The following is a 19607-nucleotide window of genomic DNA, read 5'->3' as shown; positions in this document are numbered from 1 at the left end:
GGATAAGGAAGCCAGACTGGGAAGACTGGAAAACGAAGCCATGTGAGTTACCGGGTGGGCACGTGGGAATCAGCGCTGCTGAGACCTCTCAGACTAAAGTGCCTGGGGATGGGGTGGGACCCCTGCCTTTAAGGGCTCTTCCTGATGACCCTGCCTCCTGATTTATCATATTGATTATACCCCAAGGTATCATGTTGATTAATATATTGAATATATCCTATTCATATGAATAGCATATCATGTTGAATATCACATAGAATATCGTATCATATTGAATATATCGTATTGATTACACCCCAAGTGCCCGAGATACAGGCTGGAGGTGGTCCAGGAGGAGGCCTGGAAGGGCTGGTCCACAGTGATCTTGTGTGACCGTCACTGCCAGAAAACAGTAATTCCCTCAGTGCTTGTCCTCTTGATGAGAAAGAATTCAGTTGAGAGACACGGAGCAGTTGTAAGGAGCAAGAGTTTTCCTGAGCAAAGCAAACGTACGCGCCTGCGCCTGAGGGAGAGAAGGGAAACCAGACGCCGCCCCTCGACTACGGGGTAGCGTTGCTTTTGCGGGGTGGAAAATCCCGCCTTACGTTCTGCGTAATTTGACGACAGGTTGATGGACAGCTGTAGGTTCTGTAACTTCCTCGTTGCCCGCAGGCGCTTAGTCACAAGCACCCAAGTGAAACCCCAGGGGGTTGGGGGGCGGGGGGAGGGCAAACACGCAATGCTGATTTATTACAAATGCGGCATAATGAACGCAGGGTTACTGTGAGTCACCTTTCAGGTCTCCGTGCGCCTGCGCCGGCCTGTGCCGGTGGTTTTACCTTGTTTTGTTCTGATAAGGCTGGAAACTTAACGGTCCTTGACCACAAAAGGGGAAGCTGTCTGGGTGTGTTGTAATCACCTGTGTCTAGGTGGGGAGGGAAAGATGACCACACACCCCCCCCCCCCCCATTCCAGGATGGAGCAGGGACCCACTCATGTCTAACATGAGCAGAAAGGCCCCTTGTGGGGGTGGGGCTGGGCAGAACTGGAGTGGGGCCTTCGTTTGAAGGGTGGGTTGCTCGGGGATAGACTTCCTAGGGTGGCTCAGATGGTAAAGAATACGCCTGCAGTGCAGGAGACCCAGGTTCAAACCCTGGGTGGGGAAGATCCTCTGAAGGAGGGCATGCAACCCTCTCTTGTATTCTTGCCTGGAGAATCCTATGGAGAGAGGAACCTGTCAACAGTCCATGGGGTTGCACAGTCTACAGTCCATGGGGTTACACATCAGACATGACTGAAGCGTCTTAGCACATCACATGGGGTTGGGGGCTTACAGAGACATAGGAAAGGAAGTGATGCATCCTGGGCTCTGCCTACCTCCTGCTGGTCCCATGGACCCGGCCTTGACTCTTGGGGAAAAGGGTCCTAAGAATGAGCAACAGAAGGTAGATTGTCTTCCGTTAGTCCCTTTTAGGAGGTTTGCCTCTTCCAGTAACAGAAACCCCGACTTGACTGTTGATTAAATAAAGCAAGCATCTACTTGTCTCAGCTCACTAGAAGTCACACAACAGAGCTGGCCCTGACTCCCTGAGAACATCACAGATCCAGGTTTCTTCCTCTATCCTTTTCTTGACCCAGCATTGCCCCCACACTCTCCACACCTCCACCCCCCACCCCTCCCTGTTGACTGGTCACCTCATGAAGAGCTGGGATGCTCACCGGAGCGCCAGTCTCAGATCCGTGTCTCGGACAGGAAAGCAGCATCACTGATAACGTGGCCCCCTTTTCTAAACTTAATCACTTTGTTTATTTATGGCTGTACTGGGTCTTTGTTGCTCTGTGTGGGCTTGCTCTGTTTGTAGCAAGCGGGGGCTACCGTCTAGTTGAGGTGTGTGGGCTTCTCATCGCTGGGGCTTCTCTTGCTGTAGAGTGTTGGCTCTGGAGCACGTGGGTGTCAGTAGTTGTAGCTCTAAGGGCTACCCTCTAGTTGAGGTGCCCAGGGTGTAGTTGTCCCTCGGTGTGAGATCTTAGTTCCCAGACCGGGGATTGAACCTGTGTGACTCCTGCAATGGCAGGCGGATTCTTAGCCACTGGACCACCAAGGAAGTCCCAGAGGTCCCTTTGATCAGGGACGCAATGGCCTTCTCTTTGGGGCTCCCTGACCAGTTGTAAGGGAGGCTGGGAAAATGGAAAACAAGATCGCAGGTCAGAGAGGTTAGAACTCTGATCCTCAGTGGGGTGGAGATGTATGTGGTTCCTCGGGGGACACTTTTGGCTGTCACAACTGGTGGAGTGCTAGTGGCATCTAGTGGGCAGAGACCAGGGATGCTGTTTGAAGTCCTGCAGTGATGCACAGGAGAGCCTCCTCCACATATAGTCATCTGGCCCAAATGTCAGTGTTGTTGTTGTTCAGGTGCACAGTCGCGTCCGACTCTTTGTGACCCCATGGACTGCAGCACGCCAGGCTTCCCTGTCCTTCCCCACCTCCCAGAGATCGCTCAGACTCGTGTCCGTTGAGTCAGTGATGCCATCCAACCGTCTCATCCTGTCATCCCCTTCATCTCCTGCCTTCAGTCTTTCCCAGCATCAGGGTCTTTTCCAGTGAGTTGGCTCTTCGCATCAGGTGGCCAAAGGATTGGAGTTTCAGCTTCAGCATCAGTCTTTCGAATGAATATTCAGGACTGATTTCCTTTAGGAAGGACTGGTTTGATCTCCTTGCAGTCCAAGGGACTCTCAGTCTTCTCAAACACCACAGTTCAAATAGTTCTGAGGTTTTGAAACTCAGGGTTAGACCAGTGATGGTGGACTGCCTAGAACTGAGTAGTTGCTGCCTTGAATAAAATAGAGGATCCCGTACAGACAACTCACAGCACCCAACTTGGTAGCAAATGAACTGACTGTCAGGAGCTCAGCTCTTGTCTACACTGCTGAAGCCCTGGGTGAACCAACAGGGGGGTGGGGGTGAGGGTGAGGATACCAAGAGTCTCCTGGGCAGGAGACCGGTACACTGGCCTTTCAGAGCTGCTCCATACTCTCTGAGAGAGTTCTTGTCTGTCCTGATTTAATGACTGTGTCCAGGCCTTTAATATTACCCTGAATCACAGTGATTTCTTAAGGAAGTGAATCCCTCATTTGTAGCAGTATTCAAGACTCTTGGGCGGCACTACAGTCAGAATGGCCTTTGTTCTTTCGAGTGTTTGTACTTTCCAAGATGATTTTGGAGAGGAAGAGGCACACTCAACTTTTGACAGCTGTTCCTTTAGTTTTCCATTAGCATTTGAAAAAGGTCTCTTTCAGGCAGTGTTCATTAAGATTTTAATTTTGCAGTTTGCTCCTTTTCAAGTGACATGCAATTAATTAAGGCTTAATGTGTCATCTATTTTTTGCAATGACATTTTTACTGCCCCCTTTTCATTTGAGTCAGTTTATAAATTGTACTCTAGCTAATGAGTTCCATCCTGATTTCCAGTTTCAAATAATTACCACTCTTCTAATATGGTGATTCTTTAATGTGTCACAGAATTAAGAGTGTTACTGGGCGAACTCAGGTGAGTTGGGTCTGCCTAGGCCATGGGCCATGGGGGCTGCAGGGCAAGGGAGCCACTGAGACCCCTCCTCCTCTATTCAGTGCTTATTCACCAGCCTTCGCGTGTCGGACACTCCAGTCTATGTGGGATGTACATGCAGAAGCCTCTTCCAAGACTGGTCTCTGCAGAGCTTGCAGGCTAGATAACTGCCCTATTTCCCCACATTGTTTTGCCAGTGGAAATATGACTAAGGGGACTTGAAATCTTGAATGATTTTTAATATATGACTGAGATTGGACCAAGATTAACTGAGCAGCAATTCCTTATTAATTTCTCTTTTACTGAAACTTACAAACATTTTGTCAAGTTGAATTGAAGATTAACTTTGCAGTATTAGGAGGGGCAGTTGGTGATATGGGGAGATTTGTGAACAAAGTGACTTGTGTAAGGGAGATGTAGGAGGCAGATTTCTCCAGAAAGACAGAATGGGTGGGAAATATATAATAAGAGAATTATTTTAGGGAGGTTTTTTTTTTTCCCAGTAGTCATGTATGGATGTGAGAGTTGGACCATAAAGAAGGCTGAGCTCCGAAGAATTGATGCTTTGGAACTGTGGTTCTAGAGAAGACTCTTGAGAGCCCCTTGGACTGCAAGGAGATCAAACCCATCAATCCTAAAAGAAATCAACCCTGAATATTTATTGGAAGGACTGATGCTGAAGCTGAAGGTTGAATCCTTTGGCCACCTGATGTGAAGAGCTAACTCATTGGAAAAGACCCTGATGCTGGGAAAGACTGAAGGCGGGTGGAGAAGGGGATGACAGAGGATGAGATGGTTGGATGGTGTCACCGACTCAATGGACATGCCTTTGGGCAAACTTCGGGAGACAGTGAAGGATAGGGAAGCCTGGCGTGCTACAGTCCATAGAGTTGCAAAGTGTTGGACACGACTGAGCAACTGAACAGCAACAAGTATTAGGGAAATTGGCATTGGTAAGCCTGTAATCTGCAGGACATGCCAGGATCCTGGAGACTTGGGCAGGAGTGGATGCTACAGTCTTGAGGCTGAATTCTTTCTTCTCCTGAAAACGTCAGCTTTTGTTCTAAGTTCTTCAGCTAGTTGAAGGAGGCTCACCCACATTTTGGGTGCTAATCTCTTTGACCTAAAGTCAAGTGATTGTGGATGCTGATTGCATGTACAAAACACTTTCACAGTACACTTAGATTACTGTGGGATTAAATCCCTGAGCACTAGACCTGGGCTGTGTCGACACAGAAAGTTCACAGAGGAGGAGGCCTCCCTGCAGGGTAGGGGGAAGCGCAGACTATTGTGGGTCAGGACCCAGGTCTGGACACTTCTCTCTTATCAGCTTTGAGGACTCAGGAAGTGCCCTCAGCGACCATGACTGGCATCCATTGTAACAGACGTGTATTAAATGCATGCCTTCCACCAGTCAGAATGATATGTGTTCAGAAAGCAAAAACAACTAAGATGTGCCTCTGTCCTGGAAGCCCATAGTCTGGTAAAGACGACAGACCCGTGACCAGCTAACCTGAAGCACCCAAAGTGAACAAACACACACTTCCTGCAAAAATAAGAATCATAACCTCCAGGAGTGAGATCTTGGAGGAAAAGGAGAGTTGATAGATAAATAGGACAGCAAATGCTTTGCCAGTGACAGTTACTGGTAGTATTTTTAGAACATTCTAGTAGCATCCACCAGGTGTTACAAACCACCTGTCTCTCCATTGCTAGAAAGCCATGAAGTCTTATTTCTATATGAAAAAAAAAAATTCCACAGTTTAGGTCCTGAGTTTAGGCAGTTTTCTTTATAGGAAGGAGGGGCTTTACAAGTGGTGCTAGTGGTACAGAACCTGCATGCCGAGGCAGAAGACCCAGGTTTGATCCCTCGCTTGGGAAGATCCGCTGGAGAAGGGAATGACAAGCCACCCCAGTATTCTTGCCTGGACAGAGGAGGCTGGCAGACTATGGTAAATGGAGTCACAGAGAGTCAGACACAACTGAGTGACTAAGCACAGCACAAACCATGAAGTCGGGCACTTAAAGGTGGGTTGTGTTATAATAGTAAATGCCGGAGGTGACAGTCAGGTGTGGGTTCATCAGGTGGCCCAGCTCCAAGGCAGAGGCAGATGTCTCCGTCTTCTGTGTCTTTTGTTTTCTGTCTGTGGAAAGGAAAAGGCCTGCTTGCACCCACCCATTCCTATTTTCTCTTTCTGGTTTTCAGGGGCGGATGTCCACGCCAGGGACTCCCGCCGGGGGATGTCCTCCCAGGAGTGGGCTACCTACACCGGACGGTTTGAAGCGGTTCGGCTCATCCAGAGGCTACTGGAGCGACCCTGCCCGGAGCAGTTTGGGGAAAAGTACAAGCCAGAGCTGCCACTGGCCCTGGAAGCGGGTCAGAAGCCCGCGGGATCCAAGAGCTGCTTGCAGAAGCTCACGGATTTTGTGCGGTCCACGCTGACCTCCCGCTCGCGCCAAGGCCTGGAGGATGGGGGGGCCCTGGACCACATGGTCAAGATGACCACGAGCCTCTACAGCCCCGCCGTGGCCATCGTCTGCCAGACCGTGTGCCCCGAGAGTCCCCCCTGTGTGGGCAAAAGGCGGCTGGCTGTGCAGGAGATCCTGGCATCGCGAGGGGATCCGGACACGCAAGCCCAGGAAAGGGACAAGGGGGAGGGCCCCGAGCCGCAATCCCAGACTTCCCAGGCTGTGGGGGTCTCCAAAGAGGAGGCCCCCAGAGCCGGCCTCGCGTCTTCGCAGCCGCCGGCCGCCCCCCGGAGGGCCAGCCTCCTGCCCCTGCAGCTGTTGCGGCGGAGCAGCGTGCGGCCCGGCATGACCATCCCCAAGGTGCGTGTCAGCAAGGCGCCCGCGCCCACCTTCCAGCCCGAGCGGGCGGCCCGGGGCAGCACCAAGGACAGCAGCCACCTGCAGCTGCCCAAGTGGCGGTACAAGGAGGCCAAGGAGGAGAAGCGGAAGGCGGAGGAGGCGGAGAAGCAGCGGCTGGCCGCCGCGCAGAAGGAAAAGCGGACGTCGTCCTGGAGAAAAAGGACGTGAGGGGAGTGTGTCCGGCGCGCGGGGGCGAGGCAGGACGCAGAGCCCGCCGGCCGGGCATGCGAAACTGCCGGGAGCCCTGGGGGAGGCGGCGGGGCGCTGGGTGCGGTCCTCCCTGGAAGTGTGCGCCCCCGCCCCGCCCTTGCATTTTACGCACAACACCTCCCAGGGTGCACAGGCTCCCTTCGCGGCCCAGAAAACGTTCCTGTTTGTTCAGGCTGCACTCAAGAGTGAACTGGGCCAAGCCCTAATTGAATCGCCTGAAACCAGTTCCCCCAGCAATCAGTATTCGTAGTGGGCATTCTACCTAAAACTCGACCACTGAGCCAGCAGAGAAGCCCCCCTTAGAACCTCAGTGCAGAAAAATTTAAGACCAGTTTATCCAAAGGACATTTTCTGTATAGTTTTGTATTTTTCAGTTATGATCAGACTTACAGCACTTGACCAGTGACAGGGCTGTTTGTAAATATTTATGACGGTCTTCATGCATTTGTCTGAAGACCCTTTGTTTAAAATACTGTTTCTAGCAATAATTATTTGTGCTATCTCTATTCTGTTTCACATAGAATTTGTGGCATTCTCCTCCTGTCGGCCCCCTTTTGCTTTTTTTATTGGGGGGCTTGGCCTTTCCATCTCCTTGGGGGTGCTCAAAAGCACCACACGTCCTTATTTGGATTAAGTGATGTCGAAGATTTCTATTGGATAAAGCCATTTGCTTTACGGCAAAATAATCAAGTAAGACAGAGGAGTCAAATTGCCTTGAATTTCTGAAGCTCTCTTTTCCGTCCAGTGGTAAAAATGAAGAAAGCCCAATTGTCAAAGTATGAGACTGCATAGGAGAGTGTATGTGTTGCTAGAACTAAGCTCATTTTAAGCAAGGGGTTTTAGATAATCTGCATATAAAGTCTTGAACATACTCAAAAATAGAAAAAAAGTGTTTAAGAAAATGGGGGCAACGCTAATAAATTATTACTAGAAGTACAAAATTAAGTTATGTGCTCTTAGACAATTGAATTAAAATATCCTTAAGATGTAAAAAGAGACGCTAAAAGTGTAGAGTTCTGCAAACTACTGACAGGTGGGCCATACATTTTTTGAGAAATAGGGATTAGAGCTGAATGTTAAGCAAACATGTTTTTGGCAAATTCTCCTGGAGTGAGCTGGGTTGCTTCCTCCTCCCGACTCAGTTCTGACAGATACCTGGTGTGGAATTTTATTTTTCCTTTGATGAAAGCCCCTGATGTTCAGTTCATCCTCATGCAGGCTTTGTAGACTTGCCAAGATTCGGGAACTTTGGCAGCACATGGGTGTGGTATGCCCCAGGCCCTGAGCGCTCCGTGGGAGTTTTCTGTCCATACTTGTATCTCCAAAAAGCTGAGAAATACTAATGAATCTCTGGCTCTCTGGGTTGCAGAGTATCTTTCACATATGCACTACCAACAGCACTTTATTTAAATATTATCCTGCGTATAAGCCATAGATTTAAAATATTGCAGACCAGTGGGAAGCCGTTTATTCTGTCTCTGGATTCACAGGGGAAATTGTGCTCCCTGGCCATGTGGCGACGAGCACCCATCCATCTCATGATTTGGGCGGCATGGCACTGGCTGTCCCTCCTCTTGGCCCCACCCCCCACTATCAGACACTGAGCATCTTACACTCATCTCTCCAAAAACCTCGATGAACAGACCATCAGGCTGCACCCAGGCTAATGGGAGGCAGATGTGACGATAATCCATCTTTTAAAGTCAGATTTTAGTGAATTCCTCCCTAGTTCCAGAAGGGCCCAAGAAGAATGGCCCAAAGGTCTGGACCCGCTTTGAACATCACTGATGTGGTTGGCTGTGGGTCACCCTTGAGCCTAAGAGTTTGGCTTGGCCAAGTGCCTTTGGATGAGATGAGTGCTGGCGCCCCGAGGTGGAGAGAAACACGGCTTGTCTCCCTGATGGGCCAGTAAGACCATGTTTTGTGTTGATATGTTTTGGTTGCTTTGAATGGTTGGCTGCGCTTTCCTCCCCAAGGGCTCACCCCTCCCTCTCCTCCAGTGTCGATCAGGGATGGGGGCACCGACGGGCAATGCCCCCCCCCCCCCCCAGCTCTGTCACCATGTAAGTTCCCTGCTGGCCCTTTTGCCTCCTTATTCTTTGTTTTCTGCCTATCTTCTGCTCCAGATTTAGCTAAAATGCCTTGATCATCCCTGGCGCCACTACTCAAAGGTCTAAAAAGAGCAGAAAGTGGTGGAGTCGTGGGAGATCGACAGTGTCCCTGATGACTTGCCGTATCATGCCCTCCAGACACTCAAGAGTGAATGGACCGCAGATTTCACCTGCTGCTTTTGTGCAGAATTCCGCCCCACCCACCACCTTGTTGACATTTAGGGAGGGAGATTTAGCTTGCTCTCCTGACAGATGGGGCTTCCCTGGTGGCTCAGCTGGTAAAGAATCCGCCCGCAATGAGGGAGGCCTGGGTTCGATCCCTGGGTTGGGACGATTCCCCTGGAGAAGGGAATGGCTATTCACTCCAGTATTCTGGCCTGGAGAATTCCATGGACTGTATAGTCCATGGAGTCGCGAAGAGTCAGACGCGACTTGAAGCTTCACCTGACAGATGAGAGCACCGCCCTGCTGCACAGAGCAAGGAGGATCCGGTGTCTGCTTTGCACTCCTGATGTTTATTAACTGTAAATAGTGAATTTCAACTTGACAGGTACCTTCTCAGGGATTTATATATAAATAGAGTTAGGAGGAAAGGTGAAGTATATTTTAATACTTTTTAGCATCTGAGTGAGTTGTTATCACACTAGACAGAAGAAATATTTCTAAGATAATGTCAGTGCTGCTTTTTCCCCAGGGCGATGCCTGGGAATCACCCCTCCCATTGAGACTTCTTGATTCTTAGAAACTCTTGGGATTTTGGCGGCTGAAATGGCTTTGGAGTGGACGTGAAGTCACTTCACAGGGCCTCTCAGTTGCCTCTCGTGGAAGTGAACCCTTGTATTTAGAAAAAAAAAAAAAAATTCAACCTCTGTGTACGAAGAGGTGGCTGTGACAACACAGATGGGCCGCCCATCGATTTTACCTCTAGAACTGGTTCCTCCCCGTCTGATACCTGCGTGTGTGGTGTGAGGACGGTTTTTTCTCTCTGCTCCCGTGAATCACATGTTCTACAGTCAGCCCCGTGCCAGGCTCACTGCCGGGAGAGGGGAGGGAAAAGCTGGAATGACCTCGGTGTTCAGAGACCTTCCATGTCTTTGGCTACACCCGAGGAATGCAATGCACAACATTATGAACCTTTGTGACTTTTTTCTGCTGCGCCTCCCCACGGGCTCCTGGCGGCACCAGAAGCCTCAGAAATAGGCTTGGAAATTGCACTAGGTCGTCATCTCAACTTCCGGCCCTCCTGCGACTCGCTCCTTCTGCGGTGGAGGGTCGAGTTTGTGATGTCACTTGGAAAGTGGGATTTGTGGGTGCGGGGAGGGGGCGGGTCAGTCCAAGCTGCCTCTGCCCACTTCCGTCAGTGGCCAGCTAGGTCTCTGGAAGGTCCACTGAGTGGAGATGAGACTCTGAAACTGAATCCCACAAGGTGGGGCCAGACCACGTCCTGAACTGGATGCAGAGTGTGCGGTCTCCAGGAAGAGTCACAGATACCCAATTATTATGAAGAGATGCACTTCCTGAGGGATGGATGAAGAGCCAAGACTAAGAAGAAGGGCTGATCTGTGTCCTACAGCCTCTGGCAGGGGCACAGTTTTCCCCCCTGACCCACACTACATTAAGACAGAAGACCATCTCTGCATCCTTCGTACCAGCTTGCTCTGTGAAATGAGCCCTAGTCCCAGGCTCACCTAGGACCCCTTGCTGTTTCATCTTCTGTCCTGATATCCAGTACGATGCAGGTATTCCCTGCAGTGCTGAGATTGATCAGGAACTATTGTAAGCTTCTAGTTGCAACTGTCTTTTGTCAAATGAAATGCTGGCACTTTTTAAGTATTTGGGGACATTCTAACATGCCACCCACGCTCATGAGCCCCATGGAGAACTGTTTGGATTCTGCCCTTGGCTATGGGTGCTTGGCTCACGGGACCCCTCATGACTCTGGTCTGTGTGTCTGGTCCTTGCTGTTCTGGGCAGCAGGCTCACACCGAGCCCCTTTCAGTCAGGCCTGGGGGGCCATGTCTTCTTGGGAAGGAAAGCGAGATGATCCATCAGGAGCTATTAAACAACAAAGTCCCATTCACCTGGACAACTGGCATTGATACATAAATTGATACATAATTGTGACCATGGTGTGGGGCGGTGGTGGGGAGGCTGTTGCTATAAAGAACTTGCAACAAAACAGCTCTTCCTGAAACCCTGGTTGCCCTGCCTGCTCCAGCTTGGAGAATTTGTTTCAAACCTCTGGGCAACTCTTGTGTTAGCGGCTCAGGGATGTGCCCTTGAATTCGTGTGTCTTCATTAACACTTAAAATCAGCAGCTAAGAAGAAGTCCACTGGAAGGTTTTTTTTTTTTTTTTTTTTTAAGAAATAGAAAAACAAAATAGCCCCATCTCCCAAAACCACCACAACTTGGTTTGATTTAGCTCATTTTTGAGGAACTCAGTTGAATGAGATGGCTGCTGTTCAATCTCTCCTTCCCCTGACCCAGCCTGAAATAAGGCTCTTGTGAAAGGCAAGCCCTGCAGTGGTCTGACGGCTCTCAGCTGCAAGTCGAGGCGTGTGATGTGATGTGAGTGCACGCGCACACATACACACACACACACTGGAAGGAGTTCGGGTTTTGTGCTCACGAAGGGGACTGCCACTATAGCTCCCAGGGAATGTCAGCTATGACCTAGTGTATTTGAGGATGAGACAGCCCAAGACCCCCCACCGGGATCCCTCAAGTGTGTCCAGTGTGGCACAGAACACAACCAGTGTGTCATCACCCAGGTGTCCTTGTTGGATGGTGGTGTTGGCCTGGGCGGCTCCTGGACAAGGTTGTGTAGCCAGGCCTGGGTCCTCTCTGCTGTTGGCTGCGTCCCTGGCACGGAGTGGCAGAATCCAGAGGGGATTCTTGGGGGGAACTCCACCAGGCATGAAGCCCGGGGTCACAGATGGTTCGGTATCAGGCTGACCTGAGAAGCAGAACTGTACCCTGCGGAGGCTCTGAGAATTCCCCGAGTCTGTCCAAGTGTTGAGACGCTCTAATTGATCACCGCTCATGCAGTTTGGTTTTTGAGAGAATCACTTCATGATAATGGGACATTTTTCTCCTGTTCTTGAAGAAAATGTGGATGAAAAACTAAATGAACCCAGGCAGGCCCAGCAGTGGCCTGTGCTGATGCTTTATCAGATTTTTGGGAGGTCACATTGAAGCACTTTAACACCAGTTTCTGAGCAGACGTTCTGGAAGCTGGTTTGGAACCACATAACTCTTTCAAAACTGGATGAAAACTAGAAAAGGATGCTAGAAACCTGGCAGTGTTACCAGTAACCCTGTGAACCTTTAGGACATCCCAGGGAATTTGAGTAATAGAGCCCATTGAAACAAACAGGCAATGCAAATCTCATTGGAATCCTTTTCATTCAAACCCTCGTTCTGCCTGGCACGTGCTGGGTGTCTGACGATATGTGTCTTTAACAAGGATGGTGAAGAATTGCGTGCACTCTGCACAGGGGCCAGGTTTCAGGTTATGTCATGTTGGTATAAGCTTTGTTTTCTGAATGTAAAACTACTTCCATTGTCATTTCTAAAAATCTGGTAGGTTTCTGGATATTGTAAAAATGTTGAATAAGGATATAATTGTGTAAATTTCATAGCGTTTTATTTTGAGGTGAGAGTTTTGTTACGGTTTATAAAAGATATTTTCCTATTTAGACCTCAGGGCTATTTGGGGACCTACAAATAAAGGTGACTCCAGCCATTTCAATTCTTGATATCCAAAAGGTTAATCATCTTTAAGTTAGATGGGATATATTTGTTCCGCAGAAAGAATATGTCTTTCCCTTTACCTCCTAACAAACTCTTGTATCTAAAGTTTAAAAAGTATAACAAGATGTGGTCATGTAAAACTGTGGCTACAGAATTAAAAATCACTTGTGAAATAAACAGTCTTATGGTACAACAGTGTTCTATTGGGATAAACTTAAGTGTGTATAAATTAGGAAATGATACTATGATACCAGTATTTTTAATGTTACTCATTTTGATCAAAGTAGGTGTGTACTTCCTTCATCTGACACACTTATTTTTCACATTGTATCTCAAAGGTAAATTTTTTTTACATGTGAAAATAATCTCTTTGCACCCTGCCTCTTCTCAGAAGTGCCCACTGGTAGGGAGGCTTCCTTCAGCCATGTCCCTCTGTATTTATTTACATGATGCTGGGAAAGATTGAGGGCAGGAGGAGAAGGGGGAGACAGAGGATGAGATGGTTAAATAGCATCACTGACTGAAAGGACATGAATTTGAGCAAACGCCAGAAGACAGTGAAGGACAGGGAAGCCTGATGAGCTGCAGTCCATGGGGTCTCAAAGAGTAAAACATGAGCTAGCAACTGAACATTAGCTATATAGAAATAGAAATATAGTTTTATTTTTATACGTGTTCTTTTATGTAAGTGGTACAGCATAAATGCATTTTAGTTTCTTTTCTTTATCTAAAACACATCCCTGGAAAGCTTTTTAAAGAATTAATTAATTTCATTTTCTTTTAACAGCTAAAAAAGTAATGCACAAATACAAGAGAAGTCCACCACATACAATAAAGGATGCAAAATGACTCAAGCTCCTTCAGGGCAGTCCCTCAGACACTTGTGCATCTTTCTAGAAATACACTTATATGGGTGTTTATTTATTAGTTGATTTACAGTGTTGCATTAGTTTCAGGTATACAGCAAAGTGATTCATATATATATGTGTGTGTGTGTGTGTGTGTAATTTATATATAAGTATATATTGTTGTTATTGTTCAGTCGCTAAGTCATGTCTGACTGCAACCGCATGGACTGCCAGGCTTCCCTGTCCTTGAGAGTTTGTCCCTCTCCCTGAGAGTTTGCTCAAGCTCATGTCCATCGAGTCAGTGATGCTATCTAACCATCTCATCCTCTGTCGCTCCTTCTCCTCCCGCCTTCAATCTTTTCCAGCCTCAGGGTCTTTTCCAGGGAGTCAGTTCTTCACATCAGGTGGCTAAAGTATTGGAGTTTCAGCTTCATCGTCAGTCCTTCCAGTGAATACTCAGGGCTTATTTCCTTTGGGATTGACTGGTTGGGTCTCCTTGCAGTCCACGGATTTTCAGTATACAAAGGGCCCTCCTTATTAGGAAATCTGTGAGCTGATATGAAAGTGAGAGAGGTGGTCTTTATTCTCCCCACTAACCCTGGTGATGGAACCTTCTTCCAGTATCATGAGGCTCCAGGGAGAGGGGTGGCGGGGTGGTGACCAGGAGAATGAGGAGGGGTGAGAGATGGCCATAAGGCACGGCAATCCAGGGATGTTCTTCCGGTCTCCTGGCCAGGCCCCAGGACTAGTGCCTCTGCTCTGGGCAGTCCTGCGGTCAAGAAGTCCTGGCCCTTGAGTTCCTCAAGAGCTTCTGCATGCAGCCCTTCACGTGGTCACTGGCTCCCAGCAGGTTGTCCCTGCTGCCTCCTATAATGATGACCAGGCTGGTTTCCAGCCAAGGACATGAAAGGTGACCCGGAAACCCCCCAGTCTTCAGACAGAATACTATGATGTGCAGATGGCTCAGGTAAATTGTCACCTTGCCCACAGCTCCCCGTCCCCTGGGAACCACTGTGGCAGGACCACCCTGCCCACCTCTCATCGCCTGCCTATTCATCCTGCCCAACCTCATCACTGCTCTCACTTAAAAACACCCAAAGCCGAACAAAATGTTGATGCATTTTTCTGGATAAAAAAATTATAAGTATATAAATGAAATGCAAATCCACCTTGCTATTTCAAAAGTGTTGTTTAAAACACAAAATCAAGAAGTCATGTAGCTGCAAGGATACGATGTCAGCTTTTCATGGTTTGGAAAAAGAAGCTTTAATAGGACCAAGAACTGAGTGGAGAAGATGAACCAGGAGGGCTCCTCTCTGGGCCACCAGAGATAGGAGGGTTTGGGAACACGGGTTGTGGTGGGGAGGTTGCCACCCTATTGTGAAGAAGGCTGCCAAATGTCCCCACTCTCTGGGCAGAGGGGTCCCTGAGCCATCCCACGGTCCCCCCACTTCTTGCCCATGGGGTTGGGGGGACCAGTTTTTACCTTCTAACCTGAGTGATGGTTGAAAGCTGCAGACTGGCCATCCTTCCTGACCAAGCCCCATTGCAATGGGGCTCCCTTGTTTGAAGAGTATGATGTCCTTTGTGAGGTGAGAGGTCAGAGGTTGGGGGTCAGAAAAGCAAAAACTCCTGCCTTCTCCTTCCCACTGCTGTGCACATACTGGGCCTGTCCTGAGCCCCAGTCTGTGTTTCTCTGACTCTATATGCTCTTGCTTCCTTGGTGGCTCAGGCAGTAAAGAATCTGCCTACAATGCAGGAGACCTGGGTTCAATCCCTGGATCAGGAAGATCCCCTGGAGAAGGGCATGGCAACCCACTCTAGTATTCTTGCCTGGAGAATCTCATGGACAGAGGAGCCCAGCGGGCTATAGTCCATGGGGTCACAAAGAGTTGGATGCCACTGAGCGGCTGACACTTTCACTCACTTTTCCTTTTCACACACCCCTGGTCCTAGTATCAGGCCAGGTGGCTCTTGTGATATCTGGGAAACTCCTGTGTTCTCATAGAGCCGGCAGATGGGCGTCTGCAGTTACATAAAGCAGTGATGCTCCAAAGGCCACGGTTCCCGAGGCCGCCAGCATCAGCACCACTTGGAAAACTGTCAGAAAGACAGCTTCTCAGGCTGCACATGGATTATTCTGTGATTTCTATAACAGGTTACCTGGATGGCTTCAAGCAGCTGAAATGCATCCCCTAGTAGTTCGGAAGGGCAGAAGATCAAAATCTCCCATGTCCGCCCCCTTGAAGGCTCCACGGGTGGGTACTTCCTTGCCTCTTCCAGCCCCTGGTGGTTGCCAGCAGTCTTGGCTTGCGGCAGCCTCATGACCACATGGCGGTTTCCTTCTTTGAGTCTGTCCACATCTCCCCCTTTATGTACAGCCAACTAGTCATTGGATTAGCAGCCACTCACCCTAAGCAAGTGTGGCCTTGTTGCAACTTAAGCGTATGTGCAAAGACCCTATTTCTACCTAAGGGCACACTCACAGGGACTTGAGTTTGCGCTGACTCCAGGAAACCGTGAAGGACAAGGAAGCCCAGGGTGCTGCAGTCTCTGGGGTCGCAAAGAGTCGGACACGACTTAGCTGCTGAACAGCAACAACAGCACAGGGGCTTGGGGTAAGTCCTTTTGGGGGCCACAGTTCAATCTGCACCACCCAATGGATGTGTCAGAGATACTGAAAGCCAGGGTGTTCATCCTCCCTAACTCAGCGCCCCGGCTGGGCGCTTCCTCAACACACACACGCTCTGCCCCACCTCTCTGACCACTGGCGCCATGTCGTGGCCATCCTCTCCGCCACCCCCCGCCAGCCCCCACTTACCCCTGAAGGCTAGAAGCAGGTCTCCATCCTGAGAACCATTCTTTGCACCCCTGCCTGGGCATCTCAACATCCCCTGGCTTTAAACACCAGCTAGAGGCTGCTGATCTTTAGCTGTGACCTTGACCACCACCTCTAGCCTCAGTGGCCCACAGTTCAAAGCCAGCTACCACCTGTTTCTGCAAGTGCGGTTGTACTGAAGCCCAGCCCGCTCACTCAGCGACATGTCGTCTACGGAAGCTTTTATTCTCCAGGGGCACAGTGGAGCAGCCGTGACACTGGCCAAGTGCCCACAAGGCCTCAAGTTCTGACTCTGAAAGCCTGCCGACTCCTGTTGGGCAGCAGTCCAGGTGGTGGGTGTTTCCATCTGGGTGTGGAGTCGGCACTGAAGACCTCATGTACCCAGACAGATTTATTTTCTTTCTTAAAAATGGAGACATAATTGACATAAAACTTTACATCGCTTTCAGGTGTACAACATAATGCTTCACCATAGTCGTTGTTTAGTCGCTCAGTCATATCCGACTCTTTGCGACCCCATGGACTACAGTGTGCCAAGCTTCCCTGTCCTTTGCTATCTCCCAGAGTGTGCACAAACTCATGTCCATTGAGGCAGTGAAGCCATCCAACCATCTCATCCTCTGCCGCCCCATTCTCCTGCCGTCAATCTTTCCCTGCATCAGGGTTTTTACAAAACAATCTCTACCATATCTAGTTCACATTCATCACTACATACACTTATCGTGTTTTTTTTTCCTTGTGATGAGATTTTTTTTTTTCAGATTTACTACCTTAGCAACTTTCAAATATGCAATACAGTATTATTAGCCGTAGTCACTGAGCTGTCCATTACATCCCATGACTTATGAGACTTACTATTTTACAGCTGGAAATTTGTATCATTGGACCCCCTTCTATTTCATTCACCCTCCACATCCTGCCTCTGGCAACCCCCAGTCCCTTCTCTGTATCTTATGAGTTAGGTTTTTGTTTGTTTTTTAAGATTCCTCATATAGGTGAGAATATATATATTTTTCTCTGTCTGACTTCATTTAGCATAAAAGCTCAGACTCCAAGTTAAGTGAGTAGAGCTCTGAACTCTGACCTTTCTCCTGCCCCATCTCCACACCCACCCACTGGCTTCCCATTGGCTCTGAAAGCTCCTTGACTTTACAGAGGCCACACCCATGACCCAACAAGCCTTTCTATCCGGAGACTAAAAGTCTGGTGACAGCTGAAAAGTGAAATTGTTAGTTGCTCAGTCGTGTCTGACTCTTTGTAACCCCTATGGAGCGTAGCCCTCCAGGCTTCTCTGTCTATGGAATTCTCCAGGCAAGAATAGTGATGAGCAGGACCTGGAAGAAGCTAGAATCACACCTGGGGCAGCCACCCACCCCTTACGTCATCTGCCCAGGCATCGAGGAACAGACCTGCCATCTGTGGCTTCCCATCAGTGGGAGGGCTGGGGTGGGTGGCAACCAGTGCCTCTTGGGACCTTGCTGATTAAGATGCTGTTGATGGGGGCACTATTTGTAAGCCCTCTCCAGATAGCCATTTTGCTTTTTTGCATTTCTTTTCCATGGGGATGGTCTTGATCCCTGTCTCCTGTACAATGTTATGAACCTCAGTCCATAGTTCATCAGGCACTCTATCTATCAGATCTAGGCCCTTAAATCTATTTCTCACTTCCACTGTATAATCATAAGGGATTTGATTTAGGTCATACCTGAATGGTCTAGTGGTTTTCCCTACTTTCTTCAATTTGAGTCTGAATTTGGCAATAAGGAGTTCATGATCTGAGCCACAGTCAGCTCCTGGTCTTGTTTTGGTTGACTGTATAGAGCTTCTCCATCTTTGGCTGCAAAGAATATAATCAATCTGGTTTCAGTGTTGACACATGGTGATGTCCATGTGTAGAGTCTTCTCTTGTGTTGTTGGAAGAGGGTGTTTGCTATGACCAGTGCATTTTCTTGGCAAAACTCTATTAGTCTTTGCCCTGCTTCATTCTGTATCCCAAGGCCAAATTCACCTGTTACTCCAGGTGTTTCTTGACTTCCTACTTTTGCATTCCAGTCCCCTATAATGAAAAGGACATCTTTTTTGGGTGTTAGTTCTAAAAGGTCTTGTAGGAAGTGAAAGTGGAGAGTGAAAAAGTTGGCTTAAAGCTCAACAGTTAGAAAACGAAGATCATGGCATCTGGTCCCATCACTTCTTGGGAAATAGATAGGGAAACAGTGGAAACAGTGTCAGACTTTATTTTGGGGGCTCCAAAATCACTGCAGATGGTGACTGTAGCCATGAAATTAAAAGACGCTTACTCCTTGGAAGAAAAGTTATGACCAACCTAGATAGCATATTCAAAAGCAAAGACATTACTTTACCAACAAAGGTCCGTCTAGTCAAGGCTATGGTTTTTCCTATGGTCATGTATGGATGTGAGAGTTGGACTGTGAAGAAGGCTGAGTGCCAAAGAATTGATGCTTTTGAACTGTGGTGTTGGAGAAGACTCTTGAGAGTCCCTTGGACTGCAAGGAGATCCAACCAGTCCATTCTGAAGGAGATCAGCCCTGGGAGTTTTTGGAAGGAATGATGCTAAAGCTGAAATTCCAGTACTTTGGCCACCTCATGAGAAGAGTTGACTCACTGGAAAAGACTCTGATACTGGGAGGGATTGGGGGCAGGAGGAGAAGAGGATGACAGAGAATGAGATGGCTGGATGGCATCACCAACTTGGTGGACATGAGTTTGGGTGAACTCTGGGAGTTGGTGATGGACAGGGAGGCCTGGCATGCTGCAATTCATGGGGTCGCAAAGAGTCGGACACGACTGAGCGACTGAACTGAACTGAACTGAATTGATGGGGGCGCTGGTGTTTAACTAGGAAGATATGTGATGAATGTGAAAACCAGCTACATCAGCTCCGTAGAAACAGCAACATGGAAAATGCTCTGCGTCATTAGACACAGCCTGGCTCTCCTCCCAGAAAAGCATACGGGGAAGAAGACGCTTGGCTTGCTTAATTAAACCAAACAGAGACAGGCAGGTCCTAAGCTGTATGGGGAAAGGTCTTTGGAGACAGACAGACAGAGGTCTGGTCCTGGCTTTGCAGCATATTCGCTGTGATGCTGGCAGGACAGTCATTTTCCTACAGAACAACAGGTCCCCGTGTGAATGCTCCACACCCTGCCTGGTACCGCCAGGCAGAGGGGTGCTGGGGGCCACTCTGAGCACAGACTGTGTGCTGGTGACCTTGACTGACTGTCCTCAGGCATTCTCTGTCTCTTCTCTGCCTCCATTCCTGATCAGGAGTGTCTCTGAGCACCCCAGTGACTCTCCATGAAAGGCAGATCAACATAATCAGGCCTGTGCTGAGGATAAGGTGAGACAGGGGTTTTCAAGGCCTTCTGGGTGCTCATATCCTCCCCAGGGAGAATCAGACCAGAGCCCTTCAGC

At 48.8% G+C, this 19607-nt stretch overlaps 1 protein-coding gene across 1 annotated transcript in view; it reads left to right on the top strand.

Annotated features, from left to right (window-relative positions):
- ANKRD33B (ankyrin repeat domain 33B) overlaps nt 1–12664 on the top strand; it is a 101975-nt gene extending 89311 nt beyond the window's left edge. Inside the window, exon 4 of the mRNA XM_052659116.1 lies at nt 5752–12664. Within this exon, the coding sequence (XP_052515076.1) occupies nt 5752–6581 (830 nt within the window). The 3' untranslated portion in view covers nt 6582–12664. The remainder of the gene's footprint in view (nt 1–5751) is intronic.
- Nucleotides 12665–19607: the final 6943 nt, after the last annotated feature.

This window comes from Budorcas taxicolor, chromosome 20 (genome assembly GCF_023091745.1).
Source record: "Budorcas taxicolor isolate Tak-1 chromosome 20, Takin1.1, whole genome shotgun sequence".
In the NCBI taxonomy this organism is placed as follows: Eukaryota; Metazoa; Chordata; class Mammalia; order Artiodactyla; family Bovidae; genus Budorcas; species Budorcas taxicolor.
Note: the sequence above shows the minus strand (reverse complement) of the source record. Positions and strands in the feature narration are given on the sequence as shown.